This window comes from Penicillium vulpinum (genome assembly GCF_028829585.1).
Source record: "Penicillium vulpinum strain IBT 29486 chromosome Unknown utg000001l_segment0_segment0, whole genome shotgun sequence".
Taxonomy (NCBI): Eukaryota; Fungi; Ascomycota; class Eurotiomycetes; order Eurotiales; family Aspergillaceae; genus Penicillium; species Penicillium vulpinum.
In genome coordinates, this window is record NW_026643241.1 from 3,758,678 (window position 1) to 3,771,501 (window position 12,824).

General features: G+C 46.5%; 2 protein-coding genes across 2 annotated transcripts; both read left to right on the forward strand.

Annotated features, from left to right (window-relative positions):
- Nucleotides 1–188: 188 nt before the first annotated feature.
- On the forward strand, nucleotides 189–5,070 carry N7479_001359 (ABC transporter integral membrane type 1; the record flags this gene model as incomplete). The annotated part of the gene is made up of 9 exons (XM_057249056.1): nucleotides 189–404; nucleotides 473–1,739; nucleotides 1,813–2,558; nucleotides 2,614–2,776; nucleotides 2,830–3,183; nucleotides 3,235–3,358; nucleotides 3,408–3,479; nucleotides 3,531–4,310; nucleotides 4,365–5,070. The coding sequence occupies 9 exons, from the start codon at nucleotides 189–191 to the stop codon at nucleotides 5,068–5,070; spliced, it is 4,428 nt and encodes a 1,475-aa protein (XP_057113488.1).
- Nucleotides 5,071–6,966: 1,896 nt separating this feature from the next.
- On the forward strand, nucleotides 6,967–7,291 carry N7479_001360 (uncharacterized protein; the record flags this gene model as incomplete). The annotated part of the gene is made up of 2 exons (XM_057249057.1): nucleotides 6,967–7,066; nucleotides 7,146–7,291. 2 exons carry the CDS (start codon nucleotides 6,967–6,969, stop codon nucleotides 7,289–7,291), a joined length of 246 nt encoding a protein of 81 aa, XP_057113489.1.
- Nucleotides 7,292–12,824: the final 5,533 nt, after the last annotated feature.

Sequence of the window (12,824 nt, forward strand, 5' to 3'; positions counted from 1 at the left end):
CTCAAACAACTCCAGCCAGTAGGACCAGTGAATTACTATTACGATATCACACTAGGCTAGTCCAGTAGCCTATATCTTTTGAGCACTTAGTCTCTTATCTCCTTAAACCTGTGGGACCATAAAATTTGGTCATTTCAAAATTTGAGACTGACTCTGGAGTAGAGACAGAGGTTCAACGTTTGAATAGGATGGTTTCGAACATTTGTCCTGTCGATGGTGACAATCAGTTCAATATTCGAGTCGATATCAAATGTCGAGCATTTGATTTTACTCTGCTTTTTGAAGATGCCATTTTCAGTATCTTGCCGTCACTCGCTTTCTTACTATGGCTCATCCCTCGACTCGAGATCTTGCGACGGTCAGCCGTGAAGTCCAACTCCCTCAAATTCGCAATCTATAAATCGGTACGATTGTATTTCCCATCGGATTTGGGATGATTTATGTACATTTGTTCACTGTTCAAGAACATTAGATCCTACTGTTTGTGCTTTTCGTGCTGCATATCGTCTTTACTGTCTACCAAGTGCAAACCGTAGCACTACACACCAAGATTTCGACTCCGGCGGCAGCGATCAATATAGTCGCAACACTCGCAGCGATTATTCTGTCCTTTCTTGAAGATCAACGAGCTATCCAGCCGTCTGATGCGCTCATCGTTTATTTTTCGACCTTGTCTATTCTCTACATACCTCACTTGCGCACATTATGGCTCATCCCCTCCATTCCAGTTCCCCGAGGACTGTTCACGGCTATATATATTATTGTTGTCACGACTACTGTCCTGGAGTCTGCTCGGAAAGTCAACTTCATCAAGCCACTCTACCAAAATGTTGCGATCGAAGAGATCCACGGATTCTGGGGACGCAACCTCTTTTTCTGGGTCCTTCCGCTCTTTCGGAACGCCTATAAATCCATTATCTGCCTGGAAGACCTGACAGATATAGACTCCAAGCTACTGGGACAATGCGCAGAGGCGCGCCTGGCGCAAACCTGGTCCAACGGCCACGGGAAGTACCGACTGATCAAAGCGACCTTCCGAGCATACTATCGGCCCCTTCTCTCCGCGATCATCCCGCGGATTCTCCTCGCAGGATTCACCTTCTGCCAGCCGTTTCTGCTTTCCGCCACAATCGAGTGGATGGGTTCCCCGATGACCGCGGAGAGGCAGCGATATGGAAATGCGCTGGTCGGGGCATATGCGCTCGTTTACACCGGAATCGCCATCTGCACAGCGAGCTACTACCGCCAGGCCAGCCGACTGGCGACCGTCGTACGGTCGGGTCTGATTGCCATGATTCATGAGCAAACTCTGGCGCTACGAAGTACAACCGGCTCAAAAACTGGGGACGCGGTCGCCCTCATGGGCACGGATACGACACGTATCACAATGAGCATGCGGTTGCTGCATGAGATATGGGCTTCTCTCATCTCTGTGGTGATTGCTATTTGGCTGCTAGAGAGTCAAGTATATGTCGCTTGTGTGCTTCCGGCTGTCATCGCCGTGGTATGTATTATTGCCACTACTCCTGTTTCCGCTAAATGCGGAGAGGCGCAGAAGAAGTGGGTGGGACATATCCAGGAACGCTTAGCAGCTACCACAGCAATGCTGGGGGATATGAAAGCTGTCAAAATGATGGGACTCGAAGTCATCTTGTTTAATATCATTACTCGGTATCGGAAGGTCGAGCTCAGTGCCTCTAGGCGATTTCGAAAGCTTATCGTGGGAATCGTCATACTATGTAAGTCGTGTTCTTTGAAAGTGAGGAAACCTCTTAGAAAAGCACCAACTAAATGTGATTATGTCTTGGTTAGCGTCTATTTCCGTGGACCTTGCGCCGTATTCGGTCTTTCTTGTGTATACGATTATAGCTGTGACCAAGCACGATGCGCAGATCCTCACTACGCAGGCATTTACAACACTTTCTCTTATCTCCATCTTGACAACGCCTCTGATGGCGTTAATCCAGGCGCTGCCCACAGTAACACAGTCTATCGGCTGCTTCGACCGGATTCAGAATTATTGCCTGCGAGAAAGATCAAGTGAATTGCCTCCTGCCCAGACGAAACCTGAATTTTCGATGGGTGATAGTGTTGAGCTTTCCAAGCTTTCTGTGGCTGCCAAGGCCCTTGGGATATCAGCTTCGTCCGACAAATTCGTGTCATTCCAGAACGCATCCATATCTTGGACAGCTGGAAGCCCTGCCGTTCTTCACGATCTAACCCTGTCCATTCCTACAGGTAAGATTGTCATGATCGTGGGTTCGGTCGGGTGTGGAAAATCTGCTCTCTTGGATACCATCATGGGCCAGACTCAGATTGAGAGTGGCACTATGTACCATGCCCCGGGAAATATAGCATATTGTCCGCAAACTCCTTGGATTATGAACAGCTCCATCCAGGATAACATCACTGGCTGGACAGCACTAGATCAGAAATGGTATGATCTTACTATCTCGGCTTGTGGACTCGTGGACGATATCAACAAATTCCCCCAAGGAAGCATGCACATTGCTGGTAGTAGTGGAATAAGTCTCAGCGGTGGGCAAAAACAGCGGGTGGTGAGAGAATAGCCGGGAAATCCATTGCCACGGACTAAATGCTGATTTAACCTAGGCTCTTGCACGCGCAGTCTACTCCCGCCTCCCAAATGTGCTTCTTGATGATACATTCAGTGGACTAGATGCACAAAATACTCGCATAGTGGGCGAGCGTCTATTTGGACGTGATGGAATCTTGCGACGGACAAGTACAACCGTGGTTCTTGCGACTCATACTCGTGGGTATATCCTGTGGCTCCTTGATGCAAGGTTGTTAATATGAAAACCTTAGGATCCCTACTTCCGTATGCGGACGAAGTTATTGTCCTCAAAACCGGTCGTAGAATTCTGCAAGGCACATACCAAGAACTGATCGACCAGTTACCCGAGTATACACAGTCCAGACTTGACGGCAATGATGACGCAGTGAACGCAGAATCCAACGAAATAACAGAACCCAACCCGCTGTCAAGGCATGCAAGTAGCGAAAGAAGTGAATCCGAATCTACCGAGTTGAAGAAAAACCTGGCGAGGCGAGATGGCAGCTGGTCTATTTACAGCTACTACGCCCGAAAAGCAGGGCTCCTGCAAGTAGCCTTCTTTGCCTTATTTTTGCTCGCGTACGGCTTCACCACTCAGTTCTCCTGTAAGTTTGCTCATATGCTCTCAAAGAATCGAGGCTAAGCTAGTTATTTAGCAATTTGGTTAGAATGGTGGTCCAATGCAAATGAGACTGATCCGAATTCGCATGTGGGAAAATATCTCGGGGTTTATACAGTCATTTCTCTGTTGGCTATTTTTTCCCTCGGGGCCGGGTGCTGGTAAGACCGTTTTCCCTCCTGCATTGGAAAGTCGCTTATCTTGATGTAGGATGTTGATCGTTGAGATTGTTGGCAACACTTCCCTAGCTCTGCATTCGGACCTATTGCAAGCTGTTCTACGGTATATTGAAAGACCATCAGCTATCAGAAGCCTCGACTAACGAACTTCCAGCGCGCCCTTCAGTTTCTTCCAGAAAACAGATAGTGGAAGCATTATGAATCGGTTTAGTCAAGACATGGAGCTGATCGACTTTGCGCTCCCTACCACCGCATTAAACTTTGTGGAAGGCAAGCATCTAATCACTACACATGATCAAGGTTCTTTCATTAACATCATTCATCCAGCCTTCAGTCTATGCGTCGTCAGCCTGGTCATCCTATGCGTGGTCGGCAAATACATTACCATCGCGCTCCCATTCATGCTACTCGCGATCTGGGTCCTCCAACACGGCTATCTCCGGACTTCCCGCCAGGTCCGTCTTTTGGATATAGAAGCCAAGGCACTCCTGTTCTCCCACTTTCAAGAGACCGTCAGCGGACTATCGGTAATTCAGAGCTTGCAGTGGCAACCGGAGTTCCACCGGCAATGCATTGCTAAGCTCGATGTCACCCAGAAGCCCTTCTACATGTTGTACTGTATAAGACAGGGTCTCAAGCTGGCGCTGGATATGCTAGTCATGCTCCTCGCGGTTATACTCGTCGCAGTGGTCACCTCCCTTAAGGACCGTTTCAGCGCCGGTGAAATCGGAGTTGCACTGAACCTGATTATTTCTATCAGTCAGAACCTGAACACCACCATCGAGTCATGGACGGAGATGGAGATCTCACTCGGTGCCGTGGCCCGCGTGCAAGAATTTATGAAGGAGACTCCCGTCGAAGCATCAGAGGGGATAGAAGCGGGCTGGCTGACGCGCGCAGAGATCCGTTTCGAGAATGTCTCCGCGGGATATAGGTATGTAGATGGAAAGTAGCTGACAAAACCTCCCCCTCCAACCCCCTTCAATAGGTTGCTGACAATCTTTTCCTGGTCTGATAGTCCTCGCGATAAACCCGTTCTCTCAGACCTCTCCTTGAAAATTCCCTGCGGCCAAAAGATCGCCGTCTGCGGGCCTTCTGGCAGCGGCAAGACTTCCCTCATCATGGCCCTCTTGCGTATGCTGGAACTCTCCCAGGGCCGCATCACCATAGACAACGTGGACATCTCTACCATCCACCCCGCCGCGCTCCGTTCACAGATCACTGTCATCCCACAGGACCCCTTCTTTCTCCCTGGTACGCTGCGTGATAGCTTTGACCCTAGAGGCACCTTATCAGAAGAGCAGATTGTCACCGCTATCAAGAAAGTGGGCCTATGGGAGTCGCTCAGCGCAAAGGGCGGGCTGGATGTGACTCTCGACGCGCTGGACTGGTCATATGGCGAAAAGCAACTGTTGGCACTAGCCCGGGCCTTGACCACCCCAAGCCCGCTGCTCATCTTGGACGAGGCGACTAGCAGCGTTGACTGGGAAACCGAAGTCCGGATGCTTGAGATAATCGAGCAGGAGTGTGCGGCGCAAACGGTGATAGCCGTCGTGCATAGGTTACGGCATATCGAGCGCTTTGATAGCGTGGCGCTTCTGCAGAATGGGTCACTGATAGAGTTTGATGCTCCTGGGGCATTGTTGGGGCGCGAGTCAGAGTTTCGGAAGCTTTATACTGCGTCGCAGAAATGAGTAGCATCGAGGTCAATCAGACTAAAATGAACTTTTCATCCGTAACAGTTACTGACATTTATCTGCAACTAGGGCGTGAAGGCTGAATCAAATCTAATTTTCTTGCCTGACTATGACTCAGTATCATGTCACTATGCTATCTGTAATCATTCAGCTAAAAGAATTCAATATTTCAAGTGAAGGACTAGTCACATTATAAGAGAGTAAGGCATGCTGTGTCTGCCTGTTCTTGTACGACATGCAATCCCGTCAAACTCATTCAGCGATATTGAGAAGCAGTGAGATGAAAACCGTCTCCTCACGAGGAATTATAGGTGAGACTGTGAGAGCTTTGCAAACTTCGAATCCAAAAGGTCATACAAGACTCGCAAAAATACCAGCATAATCTAAATTCCCTTGCTTTAATACCTGTGGGTTCTCTGAAAGCATCGGACTTATTCTAAGAAAACATATTTTCTTCTATAGCCAGTAATTTGTGGTAGTAGCTTTTAAGTTCTATGATTTAAGAGGCTCTCTTGGTCTTACCTTCACTTATCGGTATAGAAAGTGTTATATCGCCGCCTTTTTAGATACAGGCTAGATATCTTATGAGCATTGACATTCTGTCTCAGGTGAACGATATGGATAGAATGCTCTTAGCCTGCTTCATTTTTAGCTCCTTTTATACTTCTAATGAAACTAGTTTTCCTCAAATGTATGCTTATTTTACGAATGTGTAGATCTACATAAAGTTGAGTCAGATTTCGGACTGTTCTTGCCCTAATACTCCTTTCTGTCGGGTGACAATGTATATTTGCCTCAGGCTTTCCTGTCACCAAGAGTCGGGTGATGAAGTATTCTCCCTCCAAATGCTGTCCTCACAAATGGCAACAGAGTGTATCAACTTTCGTATATCGCTAATAATAAGGTCCCTCTAGAGCTGAATCCATACCAGGGCACATGTCCAGTCTTGAAGTTCAGAGTCAATCTAAGCTCAGCCAGGCCCACTAACCCCGCAATCCCCCAGATTTGTGTGGGACCGGGCCAAACCCCCCGGACTCCACCACGACATTCCACTTTTGTTTATCATCATAAAATCTATACGCATATAGCAATAATGAAAGTAAATATAAAATCATAGATAATATATCCCAATTTAGCCTGTGTCACTTTTCAGGGGAACCATCCTATAGCAGGGTGATCATCTCGCCTAGACAGCCCCCTATTTGTCTGTGTGTCACAATGTACAGTTGCAAGTAGCTGAAGGTACACAGGTACTTTACAATGTCTTAATATACATGTATTGATGTAATTTTGGTCTCTGATGCCAAACCTAGCCAATAGCATACAATTAAGGCTAGTCAAGACCACTTCGACACAGAGAATGTGGGGAGAGGGCTAATGCCCATGATGATCGACTGGCACTGCCCACTATCAACCACAAAGGCGGTTATTATTATTTTTAAGAATTCTACCACGTCAAGTCTCTTTAATGTTTAAGTCTTCTGTAAACGGATAACTGTGTACCTCGAAGTAGATAACACAACCCGTGGAAGTTGGAAAGCTAACTGACTTGAATCATCACCACGACATCAAATGAAGGCCATTTAGGCCATATGGGGATGTTTTGGGTCTTGAAACTCAGCCTAGAATTCCAAAATTATGTGACGCATTGTGACCATTGGCTTGCCACCGTACATGGATGCCCTAGATGTCACCTTTCCCTCAGTCCCAAGTCCTGACTGACTCCCAACCCCGCATTAAGTCAGATGATACTGGAAAGTGTATATAAGTCCTTCTTTTATGTGTCTCCTGATTGTGTAACTGTTTACTTTTCAAGAAACTCTCCTCTCCATCCACTTCTATCCATCAACTTCACTTTTCCATTACTATACAATCCAATACACTACATCCAAGATGTCAGCAGCCATGGGTCCTATCATGCAGCAACTGCAAGCCCTCCCTGCCCGCTCAAGGCAGGGTTTGAATAATCTGCGCCAGCGTATCTTCCAGCAGGGTATGTTCTTCCCTTTTGTCTTCCGACCGTCTCATCCACCTTGCTCCTGATATTCAGACATAGCTAACACTACCCAAAGGAGAGAGACAACCCAAGGAAGCCAACTTTCTGCGAACCTCCTTCAGCGTTCACCGTCCTGTCTGGATCACTGCTGGTGGTGGTCTGTACACCAGCATGGCGGCTGTGTACCTCACGATGCGATATCTGAAGCGTGTTGCTCGGTAGAGTGCTCAGCCCAGTTACTGCTGCCTACTCGACTCAACTACTTGATTCTACAACTCACGCATGTTTTCCACTACTATTCACACACATACCCCCTTTTACCTTGTCGACATGTATCCATCGACATCAGCTGCATGCGACCAGAGGAACTACTCATGTCCTAGGCGGGACCTTTCTTTCTTTTGTTCGGTCGGTCTTTGGAACCTTCGCCATAGAATGGCAAGATAGACCTGGCGTTTTTGTTTTAAGGGCTACTTTACCCTACATCAATACTATCACAATGAATATCTTACAAGTACTCCCGACTCTACATCATATTGTAGGTATCTATATCAACTCGCTGCCTCTATTTCGGTATGTAGAGGTATCATATGTTATGGTAAGAATGACATCGCTCAGCCGAAGGTACCGGCGATGACCATCAAGTTTTGAAGAGCGTGTGGTAATAATGACAGAATAACAGACTGCCCAGAACAGCACAGGCAATAGGGCCAGACTAGACCTAACACCAGCCAAGGAGCAATACGCGCTCTCAAATCAGGGGTGTAAACAGAGCGAAGGCCCAGATGTTTTTTTTTTCAACAAGGTACACACACATCGAACGTCCACTGTATGAATACCCAAAATAATTGCACCCCTAGCATTCAACTTATGTACCAGTACACATAAACAAGTCACTCGAAGTAGAAACTGAGAACTGTCAGATCCACTCGGCTGAAGAACCCACCCCCAGAATCTGAGATGATCCACTTCACCATCGCCCAAAGGAATAAGGAGTGTGCTCGGCCCCTCGCCTCAACTGTACACGAGACATAATACCTCAGGCAGACACTTTGTAAACAACCTCTTGTCCTATCATATCTCTTCGATTAATTCAAGGCGTCGTCACTGAGCTGGGCTTGGCCCCTAGGATGATCTCATTGTTGATGGGTGCATGCGTTAGCTTCTGTCTAGGGGCTTGGCGACCCCGCGTTTGTGTTTCGTGTGTGGAATTTCCTTATCGAGTCGGTTGACGGGAAATAATGGGCTTCTTAGATTGGTAGGTAAAGTAAGTAATTGCCCGGTTAAACCAGCCTTTGAACGTTCTCTGATGAAAGCCCTGCGAAAGGATTATTGGGAGCGTTGTAATTTGGTGTTCTTAAACTCGGTGGTTAGCCTTGTCCATTAGCACAGGAGTGAGACATGATTGGCTCAGTATCCTCTCAGTAAGTGAAATTAATTGCTGCCGAGCCTACCGAGCCTACGGCGTAGGAGTACCCCCAGAATTCTACTTGGTCCATGCAGATGTGTATGACTCGACTGGTAGGAAGGAACCAAAGAGAGACATAAACAGGTGTTTCGATCGCTCTAAGATCTCTCGAGTTAGAAGCAGCCATTATTTCAATCGAACTATGTTTCTTTTCTTTCTCGTGTATGTTTCGAAATCCAAATAGCATATGGAAAATAGTTGACCCCTGCCGGAGTCACGCCCTTTCCCCAGAATTGCAAAACTTCCTTGGCTCTCCGCCAAGGAAGAAACTTTAACTGCCAGACTAATCTATCGTGCACTCTGTGTATAAATCTAGCATCACTGAATTTGAGAACCTAGCAAAGCGCCGGATGCAAAGGAGACCCGATCCCATAGGAGATGAACGGAGACAGGTGACTAACATGCAAATTCTTGTCTCTCTAGGCCCCTGAGCCCGAAGGTCGGTTCCTTGTCTTCCTTTATTTCCAAAAAAAGTGAACCCAACGATACTCACCTCACCCGACAGAGCCATCTGGTATAGCATCGCAGATATCATTCTCGAAGAACTGGCCTTTTAGATTTCTATCTTCAACAGAATATCATAACAGATTCCTTCTAGTCTCGTGTTGAATGGATTCAGAAAGGTCATGACTCAAATGTCTCCGCAGCGCGTGTACCTTCCGCCTTCCGTGAAGCTGATATCTATAGCACACTATATGGCGGATGCTTCCATACAACGCAAATAAAATGGACCCCCCCACCCCCGACTGAAACCCCCGAACAGACCGATCAGATCACTGCCTCATATCACTTAACTACCCCGATTCTTGATTCAGTGTCGAGATCCGAGACAGCATAGCGATAGACAGATTGTCTCGACTGACCACAACATCCAAATTATCGAGCTGAACCCCAGCTTGGGTGAGCATACCCCCAAAGCGGAAACAAGTGATGTCGTTGATGGAACTTTGGCTGTGTGAGAGGTGTTAGCAAAATATAAGAATATCGTCTTCCAGACTGTATCCTTTCTTGTCCACAATTTCAATCAAGAAGGGGTATGATTCGGCCATTATCAGTATCTCTCATCCCTAGCCGCATAGGCTATCTGACACCCAAGAGCATGTCACGTCTTTCTAGGGCCAGCTGCGAATCACCAATCGGTCCGCAATACCTGGTTCAACCCCCGAAAGCAAGTCCATTCCCGCCGACAGACTCCTCGGTCATTGGCTATCTCGCTTAGTCAATGCATATCGACAGGACCAATTCGGGTGCCAACTGACTCCGATGGTCTCCATAGGTAGAACGATGGTCACGATATTTACTTGTTTTTATCCATCTAGCTCTAACACTAGAAGGGGGAAATATAATCTGAAAAGACGTCCAAAAAACATTCAAAGTGGTGTTAAAGATTTTCCGAATCCATGTATAGGCTTCGAGGTTTGAATCCTCAAAATATACCAACAACTATCGGATGTGATGCAGTGAATAGAACGAAGTACCTATATATATTGGGATAGTAAATACACATAAAGGTATTGAATTTAGGCTATACCTTCCTTCGATCTACCTCTCAAAACCACACCTTCTCACCAGACAAGTTCTCCCTGTGAGCTAACAAAGTTAGCTCTCACTTTCTTCATGTGTCACTTGCCTCTTATATCTCTTCCCCTTGCCAACCACCGGTAACCAGCCAACTTCTTCTCATTCTTCCTTCATATCATCCATGCCATATTCCTTTCAACAAGTCGTTTCCACAAGAACTCATTACGCTACGTCACGACTCCCACCTACCTCGCCGACCTTACCGATCTCACCCATTCAAGCAAGCCATCCACTTCAACCAAACCAATCTTTAATGCAGTGCAGAATGAACCTCTAGCCAATGACTGGCTGTCTAGACCACTTGCACTTCTTAATGATCCTTCTACAGATCATACTTAGCTTCGTCAATGCTTTTGTATTGACAGGTCCAGCGCTTATAAATTATCTCCTGGCGAGGGAACCCGCCAATGCTAGAGTACTGTCCAGTAGCATAGCGGCTTTTGATTTTCTGATACTAACATCATCGATTTCATCATGTAAGCGAAGGCCAGTCATGTTCTCAAATATCAGACACCCAAGTGCAAAAATATCCGTCGTAGTAGACCGCGAGCAGTCTGAGGACATTTGATATCGATCTGCGAGACGAGCTTGGCCCTCAATGGCCGGTCTAGAAAAGCCGCAAATCTTAACCGATAGGTCGCCCACAACAACAGGTTCCGTGCACAGATTTCCACACGTATAACTCCAAAGCGATGGCGTATACATGTAGCACCAGCAGCCGCTATAACCCACTGTTCTCGGATTTGGGTCTGGGTGTTTTGGGTATGGAGCTCAAGGTATTCACGTATGTTTTCAATTCGTAAAACAGGAAGGTGTATACCGTTGTCCGTAATTGCGAGGCAATCAAGGATAGTTGGGTCCTTCGGTAGAATTTCGTAAATGACCTTTTTGCGCTCAACGCATGAAATAGATTGGTTCTCGCTATGCAATCTTGCTTTCGTAGCTTCTGCGCTGCAGCTTTGAAGGTTGCCTATCAGGGGGGCGGGCTTGATAACCTGCTCTAGATGGTGACTATTCTCGCAGACAATTCCTGTGGTGCCGAGCCAACAATATGTGAACCAGTTTGCGGTCGGGGGTAGCCATTGATAATGCCAAGGTACCTAGGGTTGCAGAGCAGTTGAAATACAGATTGCTATCTTGCTGCCTTGTCTATCGAATGTTACATAACCGTGGAGCCCCTTACTGACTTGCCTACCCCTGGGTTAGGCATTACTAGCGTTCGATATGCATTTGAATATAGCCTAATAATGAGTTCTGATGAAGCCCACCGTCAACACACATGTGTCATGTAAACGGACTTAATTTATGAAGCAAGACGTGCCTTGCATCTTACATTATAGGTCTACTTGAGCGATAAATGTCTCGCATGATCGATCTAAACAGAGCAGTGAATAAGTATGCGGATCCTTACCAAATGCCATCCGGGTAGGGCTGAATTTGACTCTAAGGTTGGATTTGACAGTCGCGGGTGCACCTAAAATCGGGGATAAACTGGTTCGGGTTCTGGGAATAATCTTTTCAGCTTCGATTTCAATCTCGTTGTTGGGGACAGTAAAAATTTGAGATTACTATTGGCAATCATTCGGGCTCCAAAACTAGAATCATTCGGGCTCCAAAACTGGATATAAAGCTGATGTGAGCATTCGATACATTGACCCTCACACTGAACACGTATGCTGCAAATATATCAGCCTAGGGCTGAAAAATATTAAGCAAAGGTCAAGCCAAGGTCTGGGTATTCGAATTCTAAGATTGATTGCATTTCTGGGCAGTGGAGTCGCTTTTACGGATGAACCCCTGTCTATATTTCTGTATTTCCATATCTCAATATATGTAGCAAGCATGGGAGAATTGGAGATGGTATACGGAGTATTGAATGTTTAGTCGCATTTGGAACTTGAACTAAAACCAATCAATTATTCGAACTGCTTCTTCTTTCCAGGTATATTGTTGTATAAATTTTGTCTACGGAGATACTTTTATCGCGCGTCGTCACGGAACTGCGCCCCTGTAGCCCTGTCCAAATCAAGTGAGCACGTTCCTCCTTACCTTTGAGTAGGCCACCTCCATTCTCAATTGTTTCCTTGCTAACTCCGCCTTACTCGCAGCATACCCCCTTCAGCTTAAGCCGGCCAAGTAAGACACGGAGATAATACCAAGACTAAGGAAGTCTCTTTGGACTTCTAACCAACCAGCCACGCGCCCTCCTCTACCAAACTTTTTCACACAAGGATCAATTATCTCCAACTTTCATACACGTTCAAGCTTACTGGTGGCGATTTCCCCGCACGCGGAAATAAAAGCCGATGTTGATTGAATGTTGATAGAAGATCCACCTGTTGGGGGAAATTGTCATGTATCCACTCGCGTCACCGACACAGCCGGGGATAACGGGCATGGCGGGGATTTTCTGTGTTTTAGGCTTTTCTCGGCATCCTTGGCTGAGAAGCTTAGCACATTCCCAATATACCGTCGTCCATTTTCCCCTCTACTCGTGATAGCTATGATCCGGTCGATATATATTCTTGTTTGTGCAACATACTTAAATTTCATGACGTATGTATGCACCTTGTTGACAAATCGAAACAGTCTGGATTCTATTTACATTACATTTTTAGAGAACCTTGCTGTTCCAGAACGTGTCCTTGCTCATATAGAGCGGGTCTATTTTCATTTTGATAATGTCCGGATTGGCTCGAGGTGCCT